This window comes from Leptinotarsa decemlineata, unplaced genomic scaffold (assembly GCF_025532065.1).
Source record: "Leptinotarsa decemlineata unplaced genomic scaffold, Ldec_3_MD MMD2_tig00000008_RagTag_RagTag, whole genome shotgun sequence".
Taxonomy (NCBI): domain Eukaryota; kingdom Metazoa; phylum Arthropoda; class Insecta; order Coleoptera; family Chrysomelidae; genus Leptinotarsa; species Leptinotarsa decemlineata.
The window spans coordinates 3611531-3634931 of NW_027412537.1; the positions used below are offsets into that span (position 1 = coordinate 3611531).

Sequence of the window (23401 nt, forward strand, 5' to 3'; positions counted from 1 at the left end):
TTGAAGAAAACCTCGTTTCGATAATATTCCATTTCAACAAAAATCTGTATACCATATTACTCTTGTTTATTGAGGTGAATAATTTCTGACAATACGTATTCATCGTTTTGTTCCAACTCTGAATCTAATCTACAATTCGTTTCTCGCGCTCTTGATGGTTGCTTCCTATTCGCAAGATGGAACACCCCACGGGTTCATTGTGAAATTATCAACACAATAGAAATCGTTTCTAGACCCACTTACTGGGACTTATTGTTGAAATTTCACAGTCGAAATCAGTTCACGTTCTTCTTTCTTCTCATATTTTGAATTCAGGCGCAACAAAACACATTATTATTTGAAATATTTCAATTCTTAGACTCATTTTCGTTCATTCACATTCAGAATCCTAACTGAAATTGACAGTTTTCTTGGTTCTTGAACTGAGTGGAAATCCTGTTTATGAAAACTATATAGTGCTCGAGTTTGTCAACTTTATTCAGCTGTTGGAGACATTCTCATCGTGAATAAATTCTTGCTTTTTTTTATGCATTAATATTGTAGGTCTCGCACCCTCAGTAAGCACGATATGATATTCGATTTTTGCGTTCAGTATGAGTGACAAATACACCGCCCCTTCAATTAAGTGATTGAAGTGATTGCGATGAAGCGTTAATCCTTGATATATGGAATTCCAAATATCATCAATGATTTTTACGCCTCTAGGCACATTCGATTACTGACGGCTTATACTGGAGAACACAATATAACTCATAACTATACTATAATTCAAAAGTAGTAGGCACTAAATTCTCAGAAATAACTGATGTTTTTTCCTTAATCTGTCTCTTGCAGTGGCGTGAACAGATGAGGACAAATCATTATAAAATAGAATCACAACCTTGGCAACAATGTTTTCGTTTTAATGAAATAGTATTACTGAGAATTTAGTGCCTACTGTTATGGAATTGTCCTATAGTATGTATCAACTAAATTGCCTTGAATGATCAATTAGAAGGACAGGTAGGGGAGATCAGGGCTAGAAGTCACATTTTTGTCTTCTGCATTTTTAAGTGCCCTTTCAAGTCATCAATGATATTTTTGTATAATAGATATTGTTTTCATACTCTTTTGAAGAGAAACGTTTTATTTTTCTCTAGCAACATTCATAGAGAAAATATAAAATTCTTATGAAGAAAATATTCGATTAAATAAATCTATACTAATCTCTTTTGCGGAATTATATTTTTATACAGTCTGAAATTCAGTCTGGATATTCTCAATCACAATTATGGCAAATGCAACCTGGTAGGCCCTGAGCGCGTGTTTCCTGAGCTCATAATTTACAATCCTGGCACTGAATCCAGACTTCCCTTGACCTGCTGGCAGAGTATGATGCCAAGCAAACCAAGCAAAACTCTTCATTCTCTCTCTCTTCCTCATCGTAGTCAACTGTACTTCTTGATTTTTTTCTTCTTTAACTCTTCCTTTTCCTAATGCTCTATTTATCATTGCTAATTTTGCTGATTGAATCTGAATCGTTTAATGAATTATATAATACTACCTCTTTCCCTAGCAACTTATATTAAACCGGACTGGCAACCCACGGGCATCCGAATGGGAGAGATTGATATTGAGACTTGGTTTCAAGAACATAGGAAGAGGCTCCCACAACCAGCCTATTCGTGAGATTAAAAAATGAGATAGTGAAGCCCGTACTAATAATTTGCCTCCTGTTAATAACCGCTATAAAACCAAGTAACCAAATGTTTTGAGTACACAAGCAAACCAGGCCAAAGTGGTCAAATTGAAGTTGGGATTGGCACATGTGGAATATTCAAGCATACAAGCTCAGATCTTACATACTCGCATTGGCCAAGGGATGTGTTGGCGCTATAACCTTAGTCTCTCAAGGATAATCAGGGAAGGACTTGAATAAGTTCTGCTGAAATACATCTCCATCCAGAAATTTTACTTAATAAAAACAAACACTGACTGAGAAGAAAATTAAAAATAGGTAGTAAAACATAGGTTGTAGCTATTACTTTATCAGAAGAACACAGAAACAATCTATAGTCACTGTCCCGTCAGTGTATTGGTTGCAGACAGTAACAGAATACGCATGCGCTAGGCATTCCATCCAGCTCAGAGCTAGAATAAAACTTGGTTAGCTATTCTTATCTTCTCTTCCCCTCTTCTACGAGGCTCTCAGTGCTCATCTATGTGATCTACTAGACACTGCTGTGTGCCGACTCGTTTCCTAATGTAAGACAATTGTTATTTGGCGGCAAGCAAGGTGGGACTAATCAGAAGAGTCGAATTATGTTACCACTAGAAACAATAGAGATACATTTGACATTCTAAAATATGAATATGGCCACTACAGAGTGGCCAATAGGATTTTCACGGCTACGATGCAGTAAATAACCGCTAATCTGAGGCGGATCCATAACACTTTGAGGCAAACGGTGTTACTTTTCACCGTCTTCATTTTCTCTTGTTTAGATATTTACTGAGGTAATTTTGTGAAAAACATTATTAATTATGTTGGTGAGTCTTGCATTTGATTAGTATTGTGTAACATATACTTCAGACATCACGTACCTCCACAAAAAATGTAATGGCCTCATGTCAGGTGATTAAACGGACCATACTGAAGGATCACATCTGTCTTGATCATCTGTGGATAATTGTCAGCTAGCCACTACATTCGATAAAACGTAACATCACTGGGAAACCCAGTTGGGTTTACACGTTTTTGCAGCATATATAGATGCAGAAATTATCTTGTAAAAATAATATAGTTACTCAAAATATCCGGCCAAACATCCAACGTTTCTGGATATTGTGTGTGCAATTTTCGAAATACATACGGATTTCCGTCATACAAAAAAGTGACGTTTATGATTGAAACAAATGCAGTTGATATATTTCACACTACACTGAAAAATGTTCAATTTGTAGCGATGAAATTTATGAAAAAATACAATTTTCAACTGCACAATCCATAACTAACGCTCATACTGGTTTTGTAGAGAGACCACAATGGTTCTTCCCAATCCTACCCATTTTTTCAAGGACGAAACACAAGAACTACAGAAAAATCCTTAAGACGCTCTCAGAGCGGTGCCTGTGCGAAAGTAGCGATTCTCATTGGATTTGAATCGCTGGAGATTAAATTCACTTGGAAAAACGTTATCGGGAAGTTCATTCCTCATAAACGCAGTTCTCCAGATATGCAACCTCTTGCTGCCGGTGAAAATGTGCCTCCGTAGCCGATGTCCTGGAATCCAAATGGAATGACGGGACAAATGTGCTGTCGTCAGCAAAGCAATATATTGGACTTTCAGTTTTTTCCAATAATTCGTTGATATACAATAAAAAGAGGGTTGAAGACAATATGGATCCTTGGGGAACACCAACGTTGATGGTGAAAGTACTCGAGAGATATTCAGTATTCGAGAGATATTCAGTTACAGGTCTTTTGAAACTTACTGTCCAATTCGCGTGAATATTTCCCATATATAGGATTATCAAGAAACCGCTGAATGAATAATATATTTTCTTCGGTTTTGAAGTGAATCAAAACTGCTTCGATTTTTTCGTTCAATCGTTATGAGCTCATCATTGTTTCAATAAATAGATTGTAGAGAATACACTCGAATATAAAAAACAGTTTTTTGTGAAATTTTCACTCGGAAAGGTAAATAACACAAACACGTGTGTTGAAGCAATAGTTTTCCTGATATCATTGAATTATTCTTAGATATATCCTATTCACCTCATGAATAAACGATTCGATAGAATAACTTACGTAATAACTTCAGAAACAATTCGAAATGTATGAAATGCACTAAGTGGAGTTCATTATTGGCAGGAAGTAGATGGTGAACATTGATTGGGATAGACTAAAGTGAGTTTCAAATTTAATAAATTCTTATTGGACAAATGTCACTAGCCTTGCATAGCATTATTGTAAGGAATCCCTTCATACTTTTGATTTTAATTCAGTCATATATTATAGGACAACAGATGATAATGAAATAAATACTCTTGGATGAAATAATTGAAATAACAAAGCATGGAACAAAATGTGTTAACAAAAGTTGGGATATTGAAAATTTACAGACTTCATATTTCAATCTAATAGAAAAAATCAAACAATGATTCTAAATCATTAACAGACGACTTTTTCCTATTACAATGGGGAATGTTCCTCAATTTGGGTTATTACAGCAAATGCAAGTTTGAACAAAATAAAGTTGAGTTTAATTAATGAATTTTTCAAATTCACTTCGAAAAGTATTCAAATTGATGTTTCAAATGTTGGGTTTTAAATTTCAAAGGGCTTTGTTTCTAATTCACATATTGGCAACAGCGCCTATATCAAGTCGAAATAATTTATACATACCTAGATATTCTACTTTAAAAAAGGAAAATTATCTTCATAAATCAACAATTTGGGCAAAATATAAATTTTAATTCAATACCACCTCCACAAGCCACATAAACAACAGTTGTTTTGTTATTTATTTATATAGAGGAAGATAGGTTAGATGCACAAAATTTCATGTCACGGAATGTCTCGGAACTCGGAACATTAGTAAACAGTACAGCACGCCTCTGAAATATGTCATCTTTGTTTGTCTCATACAGGTAACAGATTCATTGTCCTTCATTAGCTATAGCCGATGTTGCTAAATGGTGAAATAGAAACGAATCCCTTCAAATGTTGAATGCATTATTTCATTCCTCTTTTTTAAGTATTTAAATAATTTTTTAAAGAAAAAGGTTGAAATGATAAGTTCAAAATGCGTTGTTTTAGAGCTCTTTCATGAAAACTACCTGATTTTCGTAATGAGGAACATTCCCCATTCTCATTTCTTTCATGGGCCGTTTTTGCATTTTGAAGAAACGATTCAAATACAGTTCAGTTTGTTAATTTCTTCGTGTCTGTGTCAACGTTTTTCGTGAACCTGTATTTATGTATTCATATTTAAAAAAACTAATTAATACAGTTTATTGTATGATTTTCATTATAAAAATCATACAATAAACTGTATTAATTCGTTTTTTTTAATATGGATTTTCATCAAGTATCGGCCACTTTTATACAGTTATTTATATTTTATATCGAATTTATTTACTTCACCCTTTTTGAACTCGAAAAGCCGCCCTGAATGTAAGGACTAATCAACGTTGTTTTCTGCAAAGTGTTCGAAGCGTTTTATTATTTTTTAACTATTGTTATTTCACATAATTTTTTTTTTGTTAAAACTACATTCTAGAATCCAATTTTACCATGTATATCTTGTTCTTATACTTCAGAGTCCTGAAGATGAAACAATAAATTTTCGAAAAGTCTACAATTTGGCAATTGGTTTTCTTTAACATTTCCACCGAATTTCCGCCAACTTGACAGTCGAAATCATATTCAACGGTCGCCATCAACTATGCAACTTGTGATTTATATTGACAGCTTCCCTTAACGCAACGAGACCGTTAAGTACAGCCCACCTTTTTTTGTAAATTCAAAGGTGTGATGGTTGTAGTTGAGGAAAGACTGAGAGTCCACTGTGAAAAGAGAGGGAAAATTACATTAATGCAGACATCCTCAACTATTTTACGACTCCCATCAAATTCTATATCGATTGAATCCGATGTAACGAGGCAATTACGATGATAGATAAATACAAAGTAACTTTGAAATTGATGACTAAAGTTATTGTCGTCAACAGAAAATACAGATATCGAATGTCTCTGTCCACAAACTAGTGTATCACTTATATAAATGTGTACCATTCTGAGTTTTCAAGAGATACAAAGTTGGTTTAATTAGGAAAAGTTTCAGAGTTGAATGACGTTTTGAAATCTAACAAGTATCGATTGGTGTGAATAATCAGTTGAGTTGTCGCCATAAAGACAAACTTATACCGAATGCTTCATTCTTCCAGTTCATATAAAAAATTTAAATTGATAATGATTTCTCGAAGACGAAAAGTGGGATTGAAGTTCTGTGGAAGACATCTGTTTCCGCCTGAAAATAGGCAAAGGAAAGATTTTTTATGTTTCTCGATACTTTCTCAACGTCAGAGAAAGGTTAAAATCAAATTGATGAACTTTTGTGTCTTTGGTATATATCTTCTGAACTATGTGAACTGTCCTAAACTCAAAAACGTTATTGTATGGTGTATTTCATGCAATTGCGGATATGCAAGAATTGTCAAAACCACATTTCATAGCTTCATTAAAAATTCATCAAAAATGAATTTTGGAAAATAATTGGGAGTTTCAAAAAATCAATTCTCCGAACTGGCACGAGTGGGTTTCATGTGGGATGCCTTCATAATACAGATGCTTCACCGAAGATGAACTTATACGTACAGGCATGGCAATCATTTCCTCAGTGCGATGTTGGAAGCGGAAACAGCCCGGAAGTTTCATTATATTTGAAAAAATTGGACAAGATCAACTTAAATTGTCAATTAACCACTTTGATATTCATTCTTTCAGCTCGTACGAATCCTCATTTGATATTCGCCATGAAATATCACAAAAGGAGAATCAATGTTTTGTCTTCACTTTGCTGTTCACTTTTTCCAACTATTTAGAAGCGGTCCATTTCTTCCAAGTCTCCGGAAAACATCCCAACGTTTTTTTCCCAACGACGCGTCGGTCCTTTAACGTCGACCATTGCAACTTTCACTGCAATTACCAACAACTAGATTAAACAAGATCATATATTAAAAAGTGCCGTTTCCATCTGTTGTAGGTCATTAGTACTTGGTTAGGTCATGGATACATTAGACCTATTCTGAAATGAATTCTGAGTCAGAAACAACATTCACGACTTCCCTTATAATAACATAATTTGAGGGATCAAAATAATCAAAAGAAGAGCAAAATCACTAAAGCAAAAAGAAACAAAAAGCCTGAAGGAGGTCGTTACTCTCACAACAAATATATTGCGAAATGATTGCATCCTGATAGCGCTGTTCCGATCTGGCATTGGTATCATCAGTGATACTAGGCCGGTTCATGAATGAGATGAAACAGAGCTATCTGAGAACCAAAATTTACAAAATAACCCACTATTTTTCCTCAAATGCCTTTAATTGGCACACGCTTTCATTGACACGTTGACACTTTCACGACGACATCATACAGTTCGACTATTCATTATATAACAAGTATTTCTCGAATGAATCTTTTCACAGAAACAACAAGATATTACGACTTTAATTTTATTCATTATACAATAATAATACAATAGTAATATTAACACTATCCAACACAACAGTATACGTACTCGTACTATTTGGTTATTATATAATTTTTAACATGCACACATATCACATACACATATAATTTTTCACATAATTAAAAACATTCATAAGAAAGAACGGGCTCACAAAGACCTGAAAGAACATGAAACATATTTTTATCAGCAGCAATTTATCACGTTAAGAAGTGAAGTGAAAGAACAAATAAACAATGCTTATAAAAACTTCCTTAATGAAAGTGAACGCAAAATTAACGAAGATCCAAGTGCATTTTGGAATTTCATGCGGAACTTCATAACTCGAAAATTCCCGGAGTTATGAAGGATGAAACTAAAACTTACACCAAACCGCAGGAAGTTATGGATGCATTTGCAAACTTCTTTAAAAGTGTTTATATTATATCTGATGTCTCTTCATGTAATACCCTTGATAACTGCACAAATAATTTACCAACAATAATTATCAATCAGGTGAATGAAGTAGATGTTATCGAAGCTGCGAGAAAACTGAAAAATAAACTAATACGAAATATCATATCAGATGATCAGCATGGGTTTGTAGGAAACAAGTCGTACATAACCAATCTTGCATCTCTTTCACAATATGTCTCTGAAGCCTTGGATAGGAAACTGCAGATTGACGTCATTTATACAGACATCCAAAAAGCTTTTGAACAAATAGATTTCTTCATTCTTCTCAAGCGTATCTCAGAATTTGGTTTTTCAGCAAAATTGGTGAAACTCATGTCAAACTATCTACTCGACAGAAAAAAGTATGTAGAGTATGAAGGCTTCAAATCTACTTTATATACTCCCAGTTCCGGAGTGCCCCAAGGCTCGGATTCAGGACCTCTGTTCTTGATTTTCATAAATGATTTAACTAAAATAATAAGCAATTCAAAACTGCTCTACGCTGATGACCTTGAAATATTTAAGATGATAAAAAATTATGGAGACTGCTTAGACTTACAGTATAAATTAGATCTGATATATGATCCGTATTCCAATAATCGTTTGAATCTTAACATTGCTAAATGTCATGTATTATCTTTTTCCAGAAAGGAAAGTCTAATACAATTTATTTACAAAATTGAGTTAATGAAATGAAAGACCTTGGCATTGATTTTGATCAGAAATTCACTTTCGTTTCTCATATAGACCAAGCTGTTTCTATCCTTATTCTATCCTTATGTGAGGTCCAAACTAGAATATGGGGCGATGATCTGGTATCCCATTTATAATTCTCATATACAGCAAATTGAAACTGTCCAAAGAAAGTTCTTGAAATTCTTGTCTTTTCGCACTACAGGTATTTACCTCCAAAAGGGAATTGACTATTACATCCTTTTGAACCAATTTAATATTATTTCACTGAATACACGTAGACTTCTCATTACGGTCACATTTCTATATAATTTAATAAATAATAACACATCCTGTACTCCGCTCCTACAAAGAGAAAACATTTCATTGTCAGAGTAGTAGAACAAATGTGAATCTCCAAGCACCAGTAAATTTAATGTGTTATAATTTTAATTTAGTACCTATGTAACATGTGTGACATTAATGGAAACTCTTTGAACTTTATCAAGGACTGTATCTTACATAGAACCTTTCATCAATAGTTTTTTTAAATAACTTCAAATTTGTTTTATGTCAACCTTGTGAAGGCTAATTCATTTATAATATGTCAATTGAATCTAATTATATTATTTCATTTATATTATTAATATCATTTGTAATTTTCCAATTTAATATGTAATATGTGAATTTAATTGAATTGAATGTTATTTTTTCAGTATATTTTCTTTGACATTTCCTGTAATTAGGTGTAAACATGTTGGAAATAAAGTGTTATCATACTTGAAGACTGTCTATAAATCAAATCATCTAAAGGAACAATTCGTTCAGGCCAGTCTCAACTCCCTTAACTGTAGGTTAATGGACTGACACCTATCAGAAAATAACTACTCCCCTGGCTAATACCACGAAAGGCGTTGGATTATATTCGACAGGTGTTAGTGCAGGATTCTTCACTCAAGTTATTCCTGCATATGCTGTTGATGATACAACTGCCGCAACAGATTTTCAATTATTGGAACACACTTGCAAACCGGTTTCGGGCTATTTGGCCACTCGTCAGTGCAAGGTAGTGTCTATCATCAACATAAGGTCGATGATTTCAGATAATTGAAAATCGAATTCTTTCAGAGTATCAGTCCTCGAACTAGACTGGAGCGGACAAGAAACAAGAGGTTTGTCATCAACCCATCTGCCTGTGAAAATGTTTCTTTCCTTATACGAGTTATTTGGCAAATTTTGGATTTGCGGTTGATTACCTCGTTCACAGGCAGATGGGGCGATGACAAACCTGTTGTTTGTTGTCCGCTTCAGCGTAGGTCGAGGAATAATACTCTGAAAGAATTCGATTTTCAATTATCTGAAATCATCGACTTTATGTTGATTATAGACACTACCTTGCACTGACGAGTGGCCAAACAGCCCGAAACCAGTCGGCAAATGTGTTCCATTAATTGAAAATCGATTCCAGCAGTTGTATCGTCAACAGCATATGCAGAAATAACTTCTGTGAAGAATCCTGCACTGACACCTGTCGGATATAATCCAACGCCCTTCGTGGTATCAGCCAGGAGAGTAGTTGTTTCCTGATAGGTGTCAGTCTATTAACTTATAATATAGGAAGTTGAGACTGGCCTGAACGAATTGTTCCTCATGATGATTTATATAATTTTTGTTTGTTAAGAGTATTTGAGAGTATTTCTGAATTTTCAAAGACACTTGTCTTTCATGTTTGAGAAACTTTCGAAAACCCCAAATTATTGTCAGTGTATCAATAATTCAATTATTTTTAACGAGCTTATATATTTCAATGAAAATATACAAATCTTATATGCTACCATTATTTTCTATCACATCTCATTATTTGAAGGAGTATCTCATCACGAGAATAATTTTCCTTTGAAGTTGCCAATAATACTTCTGAAAACTCTCTATACAATCGAATTTGAGAACCATTATCATCAACTTGTGTATTTTTGTTTTGCAGGGTCTTTGTGTGGCAATCCTCTTTTGTTTCTGCAATGGAGAGGTATGTATTACAGAAACGAAATACACTTGAAAATCCTAAACACACCCTGGTAATCTGTTTTAATTAAAAACATTGATGGTTTCATATTCAATTAGTAAGATTAGCTGATGATTGATAAAAATGGATTGAAGGGGAAATAAATTCGTTAAATTGGGTTGTTTGTGTTAGCATGTCAGCTCAACGAGAAGTTTTAAAATTGAAAACGTGATAGTAGTATTGATAAAACGTAACTTAACTCAAATCGTGAAAAAAATTTCCATATACCACAATGAAATAGTATTCTGAATTATCATTTGGATTGTTTTTCATAGCTGAACTTCTGTAGTAGCTGACCCTACTAATTAACATTTTTGGTCACTAAAACCAACCATCATTGTCATTCAAACAGCCCAAAGGGCTTTTTTTCTTTTGATGACAACTACGTATACTTCTTTCATCCTTTTCAATTATACATCCACAATTAGTGTGCCTGATTTTCACAAGTCCTTTTTGCATATATCCCTTTTTCATGCAGGATTCTTCCCGGCATCTAGCTGCAGTAACATCCAAAATAACATCTATTTCTTCTGTTTTTTTATATACAATATAATTTTTAATCTCCAGTAAACCTATATCATTTTGGTTTGAGCATTTGGTATAATCTGACATTCTGTATAATACTTCACTTCATGAAGCTTTTCAAATTTTTACAAATGGTATGCATACTTTTGAAACATTTGAGGGGGAGCTAGGTCTCGTGGACGTAAATATGTGTTTTCCTGAGAACAGGTTTCCTGGAATTCTTGAATATTTCAGCCTCTTTGGGAATATTAAGAACAGAAATTGTCTCTCAATAACAACGTTGTTTGAATGTATCACCCATTCATGGATGGAGAATAATCTTTACATCATGTTAACAACTCATAATCAACTAGTTATCAGATTAACAAAATCTGTATCTGTTAAAAAAAAATTTTTTTCATTTCTAGGTCCAAGCCCAGATCAAAAGAAAATGGAGCACAGCAATGTTCAGACCGAGAGCCAATTCGTGCACCGTAACCACGGTCTCGGTACGTAAGGTACTAACAAAAAATATCCTACTTCTCTCTTCTGCGCCTCCATTACTATTTGTATTCCAATTTAATTTTTTTTTGTCATTGTAATAACATATACAGTGCTTTTCAGATAAAAGTATCCACCTTTAATAACTTTCGTAATACTGGTATTACGAAAGTTATTAAAGGTGGATATTTTGGAAAAATCCAAAAACACGTCAATTTATGTTGGAAGGGGCATGCATTATGGCTTATTTGAACTTACTGGAAAAGCCACCCCCTCACCTCTAGCATCATCCCTTTTTTTTAATTACTTCTCATATTTTTTATGTAAAATTTGGATACTCCTCTTTGAGCTGATTTTAAAAATGTATAATACTTGTTTGTAGGTTGAAGTGGTTAGTTTATGAGATAAACAATTTTTCTTTTAATAGCACAAATTTTACTTATTTTTTACTTTCACCTTATTTGCCTGTACTAAAATGGGTTGTACAACAGTTCAAACTCTTTAATCTGTTTAACTGTGCTATTTATTCTACTTCAAAAATCCAAATAACAAAAAATCTACTTTTTATTAAAGTTTGACATTGTCAACTAGAATTTGTAGTCACTATTGATAGTGTACTTTGATACATTATTTATTTTGTTTCGCTGGAATGGTTTACTCTTTGCAAGAAAGAATTGAAATTGTAGGTTTATACTACCAAAATAATAATTGTGCAAGAGCTGCTGCTAGAATATTTAACGAATTACATGACGGAAGACATGCAACTCATAAGTATGTAATTCAACTGATGAAGAAATTTACCACAACAGGGTATGTTTGCAATAAAGTGCATAAGCGAGAGGGACTCGTAAATAACGAAGCAATCCAAGTGGCAATTTTAGGGCAAGTCAGCTTACAGGCTCAACAACCCCAATCGTTGTCAACAATAAGTAGAGCGATCGGTGTTTCATCTTCTACAGTTTTCCGAGTTCTACATAAATTCAAGTACCACCCATACAAAGTTAAGTTGGTGCACGAGTTGAATGAAGATGATTTTGATCGTCGTCTAGAGTTTTGCGAATCAATGACGCAATTTATCAATAACAATCCACAATTGTTAAACAATATTTGCTTTTCTGATGAATGCTCATTTTCATTAAATGGCTTAGTAAATAGGCATAATTGTAGATATTGGGCTGAAAGTGATCCACATATTATGCATGAATTCCATACACAACATCCCCAAAAGTTAAACGTTTGGTGTGGTATCCTAGGTGACCACATTGTCGGACCTTTCTTCATCAACGGAAATTTAAATGGTGAATCATATCTTGAGTTACTCAGGGAAAGGGTTGACCCACGTATTACAACAATAATAGAAAATGATGATAACCTTTCCAAAGATTTACTGGTATTTCAACAAGACGGAGCTCCCCCACACTATGCTATGCCTGTCCGACAATTTTTATGGATATATAGAAGAGGGCAGATGATGGAGTGGCCACCTAGGTCACCGGATTTAACACCCCTAGACTTCTTTTTATGGGGGTTGCTACCCAACCAGAATCTCTGGATGATTTACGAGAGAGGATAGAAAATGAATGTCGACAATTAAATCCAGCCGTATTAAGCAATGTCAGAGAGGCATTTCAAAATAGATTATACCATTGTATGGTACTCATTTTAAACACTTATTGTAACTTCATAATAAATAGCACAGTTAAAAAGATTAAAGAGTTTTGAACTGTTGTACAACCCATTTTATTACAGGCAAATAAGGTGAAAGTGAAAAATAAGTAAAATTTGTTTATTGTTTATCTCATAAACTAACCACTTTAACCTACAAGTATTATACATTTTTGAAGTCAGCTCAAAGAGGAGTATCCAAATTTTACATAAAAAATATGAGAAGTAATTTTAAAAAAAAGGGATGATGCTAGGGGTGAGGGGGTGGCTTTTCCAGTAAGTTTAAATAAGCCATAATGCTTGCCCCTTCCAACATAAATTGACGTGTTTTTGGATTTTTCCTAAATACCAGTATTACAAAAGTTATTAAAGGTGGATACTTTTATCTGAAAAGCACTGTATATTCACTGATAGATTCTTCTGAAAATATCAGGTTTCGAGTTGAAATCTTTAACAGTAATCTGCTAACAAATCAGACAATTTTTTTCGTTGCATGCGAGTTTAACTTTTTGAAACAATATATCGAGTGGTATGGGAGTTGTAAGCCTGATTTGCTCTTGAGATGATCAGCGTATCATATTTCAGTGTTATTACAAAATAAAACTCGTCATCATCAATGTCTCCGCCCACAAAGAGGTAAGAGGACTTGTTGATCACTTCAATTATTCAGACTGTTTGACAAACATTGATCCATTGTAAAAAAACCCTACCCAGTCAAAAGGAAATCCTACACTGTCCAGAAGAGTATCAAATGACTCATTTTGGGTAATTATTGAAATATGTGACATATTTATTCAGTCACTCACCCACTAACTCGTCTCTCTACTGAAGTCAATTCACTGAATTTCATAGGTCTGATAGCTCTTTACGTCTATAGTGGAACGTAATTTCAGAATGCATCACACCTCTTATGAGTTTCTGGTGTACCAGTGTGAACCCAAGTACTGTACACATGTGATCCAGAAAGCTATTTTTACCTTTTTTCTACATCGGATCCTTGTGAATTTCGGGTCATCAAAACTCTTTTCAGAGTTATGGTGTCCCAACGGGAGATCGAATACAGTCCTCAGAGGGAACTTGACTGAAATGTAAATCTTGACTAGAATTCACCAAAACCATACAGCACTGTTTCGACCTAGTAAGGTCTCATCAGTGGTGCTAGGCTGAACCACCCAACTGTCCTGAAAATAATAATCCTGAAGGTGATGCGATCTTCTCCTACGAATACGTCATCTAGGGGATCGTCAGATGACCTAATCTTTTGAATATCATAAATAAATGAAGCTTTTCTAAGTGGCCAGTTGCGAAACCGCTAAACAAGATTTGTTCACTGCAGTTTTCACTACAAGATAACTAGATGTACTTGAGCTCCAACCAATCAACTTTCCTAAAAAAGACATGCCTGAAAGTAAATGCATCAGTGATTCAGCATAACACTACTGATTAGACCATGGCGAATCAAAACAGCCCGATTGGGTGTTAGATCACAAGTACATGTTGCCTTGCAGTGGAAGATAATGGATCTCGTTCAGCAGTTGATGTAGAAACTTGGTAGGAACTTGGACTTGCAGCTGAGCGCATTGGGGAGACTCGTTCATTTTTGATATAGATGATGTTTTGGGGGAAGATGTCATCACCTCTACTCAATTGGGATGTTTTTTATCATTTGTCCATCTAAGCTATATTGAGTGCCACTGAATGGGATCCTTGTACATATTAGTTCCTCCAAACTCTGTATGAGGTTATATAGTCCCAATATATTTTCTGTAAAATAGTCCCAGTTTCAAGCTAGTAGGTGAATATGAAATGTATTATCCTAGTTTTATTTCTACGAAAATGACGTAGGTCTCGCGGTTCCAGGTAATGAGGAGGAGCAGTAATCCTGGAACACTTGACAGTGGTGACATGAAGATTATTTGTATTCTATAAGTTCTGACAGTCGAATAGTCTATTGCAACCACAATAAGTACAATATTCTATTTACTAACTCACGTATGCACGTATGATTGTTTGTAGTCCCTGGATGGTCACTGATATTTGGCGTTTTTTTCCGATGTTCTTTCTCTTCATTGAATTGTATCGTAATTGTATTCAATCTGAAAAACTCAATATCATTATGAATTATCTGCATTTGTTCCGATAGTTTTATCTAGATCTCTTGTGATTGCTCATAAACGATTTTAGTTTCCACTTCAGTTCAAATTATCTTATTTCATGTTTCATAATGGTTAATAGAGTCAACATATTATTAGTCCTCTTTATAAATCTAGCTTATGTACTTGTACTTTTAATACAATAACATACTCCAGATTCAACCAATAATATTTCACTGTTCCCTTCACATTCTCCAGTCTAGTTGAACTTCAGATAAACTAGTCGAAACTTCCAGAACATTTCTCGCATTCAATGCTCATTCTGGTATCATTCACCATTCCTTTTGATGAAATGTCGATGAGTGAACATTACCTACATTCGTTAACGCATTCTTTCGCAATCAAGTTGTTCAACATGTATTCTGTCAACTTATAAATTATTGAGAATTAGAGAGATTCCGGATGTTTTATTGGATTCGTTGAAAAGAATAGGAAATTGCTGAAAACATTGCTTCACGTGTAGATGTATATATTCTTAACCAGATGCCTTGGTATTGATTTGTTCGCATTTTGAGGTGGCAACTAACTTCACATCGCTTTCAAAGCTTTTTGATTTTAAGACTGCTGAGAGTAGTATATACCTATGTTTCAGGGAACATCGTATCATTCGCCGAAAGAAAAAGAGAGGGATAGGGCAGGTCTTCAGACACAAGAACGCGTTGGAAAGATGTTCTCTAGGCAAAAATCCAAATGAATATGATATTAACTTCTATTGAAAACTCTAAACATAGGTAGATATAGAAAAATTTGCTACCAACATAGTTTATTTGAATAAAAGGAAACCTATGTTGAGCAGAGAATAATAAATAATAATATTCTTGAAAACCAAACAATCCCGAAGACTGAAATGGGTAGGGTGAAAATAATACTTCACAATTTACACAACATTAACATTTAATACTTTCAGCTGTTTCGACACACTGTGTCATCTTCTAAGCGATTTGTAACTTGCTCAGCTGTTAGCATTAAATATTAGTGTTGTGTAAATTGTGAAACTGAGCCAGTTATAACCCGAAACAGCTGTTAGCATTGAATGTGAGCGTTATTATTCTCACCCTACCCATTCAATCAAAATTAATTTTCACATATTAAAAGCCAGACGTATAGAACAATCCCAAAGATTGTCAAAACATTTTCTCACATTGAATACTCAAGAGACAACAATCGACTTTCAACATTTTCAACTCCTCAATGCCATGAAATTATATTCAGGACATCCATTTGAGTTTTTAGCTCGTGAGTTATAAAAAGATCGATAGTCTCTTCAAGCATTTCAAGAGATTGGCAGTCAAGTTTATGTGGGTGTTGTGTATACCCTTCCTGGAAAATATGTGGGTTTCCGTCACTCCAATAACGACAATTATGTCTATTAATATTGCCATGGTGATCGAAACAGGTGTCTAGGTGTTAAAATAACGGTTTGGTGTTGGGAAAAAACTCCAGTAATATTCATAACTACACCAAAGGTTCCAAACAGTGCATCACAAGTAAATAGTTCACCACTTTTTTATATGGCGATGTAGAAAATGAAGAAAAAATCCCAAAAAGAAATTTGCCATGAAGAAACTGCCTGAGATTATCAAAAATGTGTTCTCAAGTGTCCTGAATATAATTTCATGGCATTGAGGAGTTGAAAATGTTGAAAGTCGATTGTTGTCTCTTGAGTATTCAATGTGAGAAAATGTTTTGACAATCTTTGGGATTGTTCAGGATCTGTTACATTTCCAGCAGGACAGTGATCCACCTCATTTCCGGATAGATGAATTGGCAGAAGAGGAGCAGTTGAATGACCTCCGAAATTACTGAATTTAACACCTTTAGATTTTTCTTGGGGTCGTCTTAAATCCGTTGTTTATAAAACACAAACTTCTGATATTGAAGAATTCAAAAGACGAATTACAGCAGCCTGCCAGCCCTTTCCCAATGAAGTTTTCCGTAATGTTAGAGGGGAGTTCGAAAACATACATTGTTGTTTAGAGCAAAGTAAACGACATTTCTAGAGATTAGAATACATTTCATGTTTGTAATGTCTTTCTCACAAATTAAATTCCATTTTGTGAAAGGGCTAATAATCAACAAGTAGAAAATTCCAAGCGTAATAGATTTATTTCTGTCATTCAAGGGTTGACACGGTGCCACCTGCTCTTCTAACCAGAACTGGCAAATTCTAATTTCATGTGTGAGTTTAAGAAGCTACGTCAGAGTATCATTGGAAGCAGAATTGAACGCCAATCACAATGATGTGCCACTTGACACCCCTTCCCATTTAAGATTCCAAGTGTAACATCTACCCCTCCTTGGGGTCGAACCACGACGGCTACAAATATTCCTTGAAAGTGTCCCCCTTGACCATAAAATTGACCTATTTTTTCGATTCCTCATATTATTTATTGGAAGGAAGATATTTTTTCAAGAGAATTTCCACTCATTCCACAAAATCATTTTTCTTTTCATTTTAATAGAATAGAATAGAAATTTATTTATACTGAACAACAAACAGAATGGTTTCCACTTCCATGATGTACAGTTTTTTCAAAAGTTCCTTTCATATAGTATTCATTGAATACCATTGATACAGTTAAAATCTATATAAAATAATACAATATAAAACAGTAAATAATAATATGACTGTAAAAAGATTCAGACACATTTCAGCATTCGGGGGAGTTGTCCCTCTGTAATACTGAATATATCCAGTTCACAGTTCCTCGCCATTTTGTTAACTGTTTCGAGACATTGTTGAAGAGGAGACAAATTGTTTGAGATACGAAATAGATTGTCTCTTCTTCTCAGTCTTACGTCAGGTACAATAAAATCAATATTATGAAGAATTTCAGGTACTTTCAGTTTTCTAAGAATGTTAAAAACAAAATTTACTTCCAAGGACTCACGGCTGTCTTTCAATGGTTGCATGTTAAATTCTTGTAATTGGCTAGAATATGATATAAATAAAAGCCAAACATTTTGTTTTCTGAAAAAGAGTGTTCTTAATAATCTTTTCTGGACTTTTTCCATAGTTTCAGAATATGAAAAGGTCTTTGGAATCCAAATGACACAACCATATTCCGGCTTAGAACGAACAATGGAGTCAAAGAGTAACAAACAAGTATCGTGATTGAATTCACGGCTAGATCTTAAGATAAAGCTCATTTTTCTATAACATTCAGATACTAAGTATTCAATGTGCCCAGAGAAACTGAACACACCAGTGAAAATGATCCCGAGATCTTTCATCTCATTAATTCTCTGTAAATTAAAATGATTAATGAAAAAGTCCTTGATAGTAGGTGACTTCTTCCGTGTGAAACTCATTATTTTGCATTCAGCTTCGTTGAGAGATAGGTCAGATACTGAAAAGTAAGTAGATCATCTTGAGATCATCTTGAAGCATATCAGAATCTTTTTCGCTTTCAATTCTTCTAAACAGCTTGAGATCATCGGCATATAGGGGAAATTGAGAATGCTCGATATACCGAGAAACATCATTAACAAATAACACGAAAAGGAGAGGTCCCAAAATCGATCCCTGCGGAACTCCCGAAGTAGCGGTGAATTTGAAGAAAGATACGTTGTTAAACTGTACGAACTGTATTCTGTTGGATAGATAGCAGTGAAAGAAATCAAGTGTGTCGTTTGTGAAACCGAATGCTTTTAATTTCAGGATCAAAATCTTGTGTTTAACTCTGTCGAATGCCTTGGCCAGGTCACTGTATATAACGTCTAGCGTGATAGCCATTTTTTATTCCATCCGTAACAAAATTACTGAATGCGCATAAATTGGTTATAGTAGATTTATTACGAATAAAGCCATGCTGTTGGTCGATTATTAAGGGTGGAAAGTTCAAATTGACACCCTGTATATGACAATCTCATGATTCAGTAAGTAGATTATATTATATCCTAACCAGAATCCTAAGTAGTATATTTTGCAATTCGGAAAATACCACCTGGTAACTTTGTGTGTTGAGCTTCTATAATCATCGAATAATTATTGTCCGTTTTCAGATTGCATTTCTAAAAATGGATCGTGTAGGAATATATTACAACTAGTATTTTCATTTACTCGAAAATGAAAATAAAGCTCTCCCAACAAAAACATGAAATAGTTTCCAGCAGAGCAATGTATCGACTGCAGTTGTGAATTTAATGTCGTAACTTTATTGCCAGGCTGTCATAACCTTTCTATCCATCGGAAAATTTCTATTACCACACAGATGGCATAACACAGATATGACTCCTATGGGTTTTATTTCCCACACTTGATTTTCAAAATGTCCCTAGTACGTTGTTCAAATCACAGCGAATGACCCAGAAATCGTCAGCCGTTATTCAAATAGTCGGAGAGCTAGCTCGAAAAAGTGCATTGTGTATTCAATGCAGAAAAGTGTTTTCTGCATTGAATAAAAAGACTCCATGTTTTATAAAACTCGTAATTTCATTTTTTAAAAGCAATGAGGTTGAGTCCGTCCATACATCCATACATTTTCATAGTCATTCACCCACAACGCAGTGAGAAAAGTGACAGTTTGACACACTTAATCTGAAGTTATGTTCACAATACGATATTCCAACACTCTGAAGGCTACTATTTTCAGATTGGGTCATATTTTAGTGATAGAAACTCCCGGCACCGGAACTATCGAAAAATGTATGAAAAACGAGAAAATATAATATAAAACAGGAGTTATACAGTCTGACAGCAAAATATAGAGACACGTGGTGTCAGCGCTGTTCCATAAATGCCAAAAAAGCAGTATTTAGTGATTTTTAATCCTTAAATTTAACAAAACATTAGACAGACGCAAATGAGTTATACTTTAATAATCCTATAACAAAGTTATAGGATAGGTCAAATAGTATTTTGTACATACATAAAATAATACTTAAACTAAAATTAAACCAAACAAACATGAAAGATTGTCATGTGCATACAATGATGGACAAAACATAGTAATAGTAATAGTAATAGAGAAATAAAATTACGGAAGATTGAGAAATTCTTCAATGGTATAAAAATTATGATCTAATAAAAACCTTTTAAGGGTGGTTTTGAAAACCTGAATTCTATCAGTAGTTTTCAATGATTCGGAAGTTTGTTATAAAGTTTTAGCCCCAAGTAAGGACTTAATGATATTAATTAATGTTTTAGAGAATTTCAGCCTTGGAAAATCACTGAATCACTCACTGTGTTTTTTTCACGGGTATGGAGCAGCATACACGCCACGTTTCCTTATATTTTGCTATCTGACTATTAGATATCTGTTTCATATTATATTTGTTCGTTTTCTGTAAATTTTGAGCTTCCAGAAAATAATGCTAGGTGTTCTCGTACCGAAATGTATGACTCTTTTCGACGCCAGTTCTTGGACTAGAATTTTACAAGTATTGTATCAGTCTCGGCTAAGAAAGACATCAAATATACTGAAACTGTTATGGGAATACGCTTTATTGCAGTTCATTTCCTCAAATCCGTTCTTGAAGTATTGAAAGTGATACTGCAGTGGTAAATTCTCCTTGTAGGCTCGAGATAAATACTTATTTTTGACAGAAAGGTTAATATTCCGATGAACTTCCCGAGGAGAATGATTTTGAAGTTATGATCAACTTTATCAGATTTCCATAATTTCAAGAATTTTTGTTTCATTGAGAAACTCAACATTTTCTGAATCACAGCACATAGAGCATTCAAAAATGATTACTCTCACCATGAGAACACTGTTATCAATTGTTTTCGCAGTACCTACTGAGAAAATAAATCTTCCTCATCAAAATTTATTGTTTTTTCAAAAACTACACCTGACGATTTGATCTCCACAAAGAGAGTTTGTCTGAAATATATCTCTGACTCTCTTTCGGTCATGAAACACTGAATTCAAAGACTCTTTCCTACTTATACATAATAATTTTATCACATTGATGCAAAAATTCCCGTCCTTCAGAAATTACCGTCTTGTAAACATTATTCAGAACACGTTTGTGTGATTTTGAGTTTAATGGCCCTCGCACTAAATTAAGTGGAACTGGGTATTCTAAATAGGTAATTTTCTATTTTCGGCGAAGTTGGTAATTCCGTGTTCTGGAGACATTACCACACTAAAACTTTGAACAGCAAAACTTTCACATAGAAAATAACTTGAATTGGAGAAACGGTTCTGAATAAGGGAATTTCTAACATTCAAAGACAATTTGGAAGTTATAAAGTTCAGTGAGTTTGTTTTAGGTGTATGTACACGTCTGGCTCAACCAATTCGAGTGATAAAACATATCACTGTATCTATAAATTGATGTACTCGTATTCTCCGTAAATCAATTTTCTGTATTTGTGAATACAGTTCAGTTAGATGCAAGGTGTGTTCAAATAATTTTTGAAAAAAATAATTTTTTTCAAAAAATACTTATATATTCATCTATTTCCATCTCAAATAAAATGTCATGAATCTGTTCAACGGTAGCCATTTTGAATTCAAATTTAGGTTTATTCACCTGACAAGATTGACTATCATAGAATTGAATTGCTTCATTACAAGTTGAATCGCTAGATTCCCCCCCAACTTTGAGAAAAATAATTATTCATTACTTCAGGATCAGATGATTCTTCAGGAATTGTACTATTCTTACCTCTCACAACTTTGAAAGACCTCAAAGTATTCCAAACTCTCCTACTATCGTTGACTCTACAAAAACTATTCAAATATGCTCTTTTTTTGTTTCTTATCGAGGAGAGGGTGAAGTTGCGCAATAGTTTATATCTTTCCCAGTCTTGATGGGTTCTTGTTCTTTTATACTTACTCAAAGCATTATTTTTTTATGACATTGAAATTTTAATAGAATAGTCCCAAGGTTTCTGCCGCATGTTTGATAAATACCATGTAGATCATTAAGAGCTCAATACGGAAATTACTGTGACATAATAAAAATGGATACCTATATCACCTTTTTTTTTCACCGAGGCGAAGAGCGAATATGCCTAAAATTATAGTTGGTCACTTTGCCTATCTGCTATGTTTCAAGTTCATTAATAATAATTTTGTCCCGCACATTGATACTTTGTCGGCTGTCAGGATATATCAGAAGAAACAAAATGTATTCATTGTGATCATGAACCCATAACAACCTGAACTCCATATAGTATTGAAAAAACTAACAAAAGTAATGGAGAAATTACTTCATATTTCTACCTCCTAATCAATAATGATTATAAAATGATCTGGAGAAAAATAGCTGATTTATGTGGTTATCACAAGTGCTACTGAGTTGAATTTCGCCTTTTGTTGTACATCCTCCCAAGGAGTTGTCCTCCTAGGTCATCGTCCATTCTGCCCTTTCCAGGAAGGTGGACAGGTCTCTGACATTTCCTTTATATCGGCCTTTATATTGACGATAACTCCGGGCACTCGCATAGGACATGCCTGATAGTTTCATCTTCCTGTTGACACATCCCCATATTGTGGATGTGTTTCCTTAGTTGACAGTGGCCAGTCAGAAATAATCCTACTGTTAAGCGTAGATTTTTCCTGGTCATCGCCAGATATTTCTTCTGCGCCAGCTTCCCAAAGTCGACAAGGGTGATCGTGGCAAGATTGCATCCTTTGATATCATCCCATCAATGTAGGGATTGAGCATGGGTGTGACGTTTGGATAGTTTCGCAATTGTTAAAGTGGCACCTACGGCCTGATGACCATTGACACCAAAAAGCATCGGATATTTGATTTGACAAATAAAAAGCCTTTCGTGCGAAAATTTGGAACCAAGGAAAGGAACTTTCCCGTTGTCCACCAGATACCACCAGGGATATGGTGTGTAGCAAACAAAAAACAAACTTACTCTATTTAACAAATAGAGCAGTCGTCTCTGAATAGAGATTTCGTCAGGAGGAATTAATCTGAGTTTTACAATTAAAAATTGATTAATAATGAATTTTTTTTACACAATTGATGTTAAAAGTGTCATAAGACACTTTTAATAGAATAGAAGTGCCATATGACACTTTCAACATCAATGCTCCAATTTTATAATTTTTTTTTATTAATAATCAATCTTCAATTATAAAACTCATATTACGAAAGCTTGGCGATTTGTGAAATCGAGTAAGTTCTGCAAGATATTGTTAAAACGATCGATAAGCAGGTATTGCCATCATAAAAATTGGAAATATTTCCCCAGGATGTTCG

General features: G+C 34.3%; 1 protein-coding gene across 7 annotated transcripts in view; it reads left to right on the plus strand.

Moving 5' to 3' along the window:
* Dh31-R (Diuretic hormone 31 Receptor) overlaps window positions 1-23401 on the plus strand; it is a 373426-nt gene that overhangs the window by 337661 nt on the left and 12364 nt on the right. For 4 of the 7 annotated variants that reach the window (XM_074170882.1, XM_074170881.1, XM_074170883.1 and 1 more), the window contains 3 exons: window positions 10329-10370; window positions 11339-11428; window positions 15822-15960. In XM_074170882.1, the coding sequence (XP_074026983.1) occupies window positions 10329-10370; window positions 11339-11428; window positions 15822-15923 (234 nt within the window). In that variant the 3' untranslated portion in view covers window positions 15924-15960. The remainder of the gene's footprint in view (window positions 1-10328; window positions 10371-11338; window positions 11429-15821; window positions 15961-23401) is intronic. The other 3 variants (XM_074170884.1, XM_074170886.1, XM_074170887.1) reach the window with 3 other exon arrangements.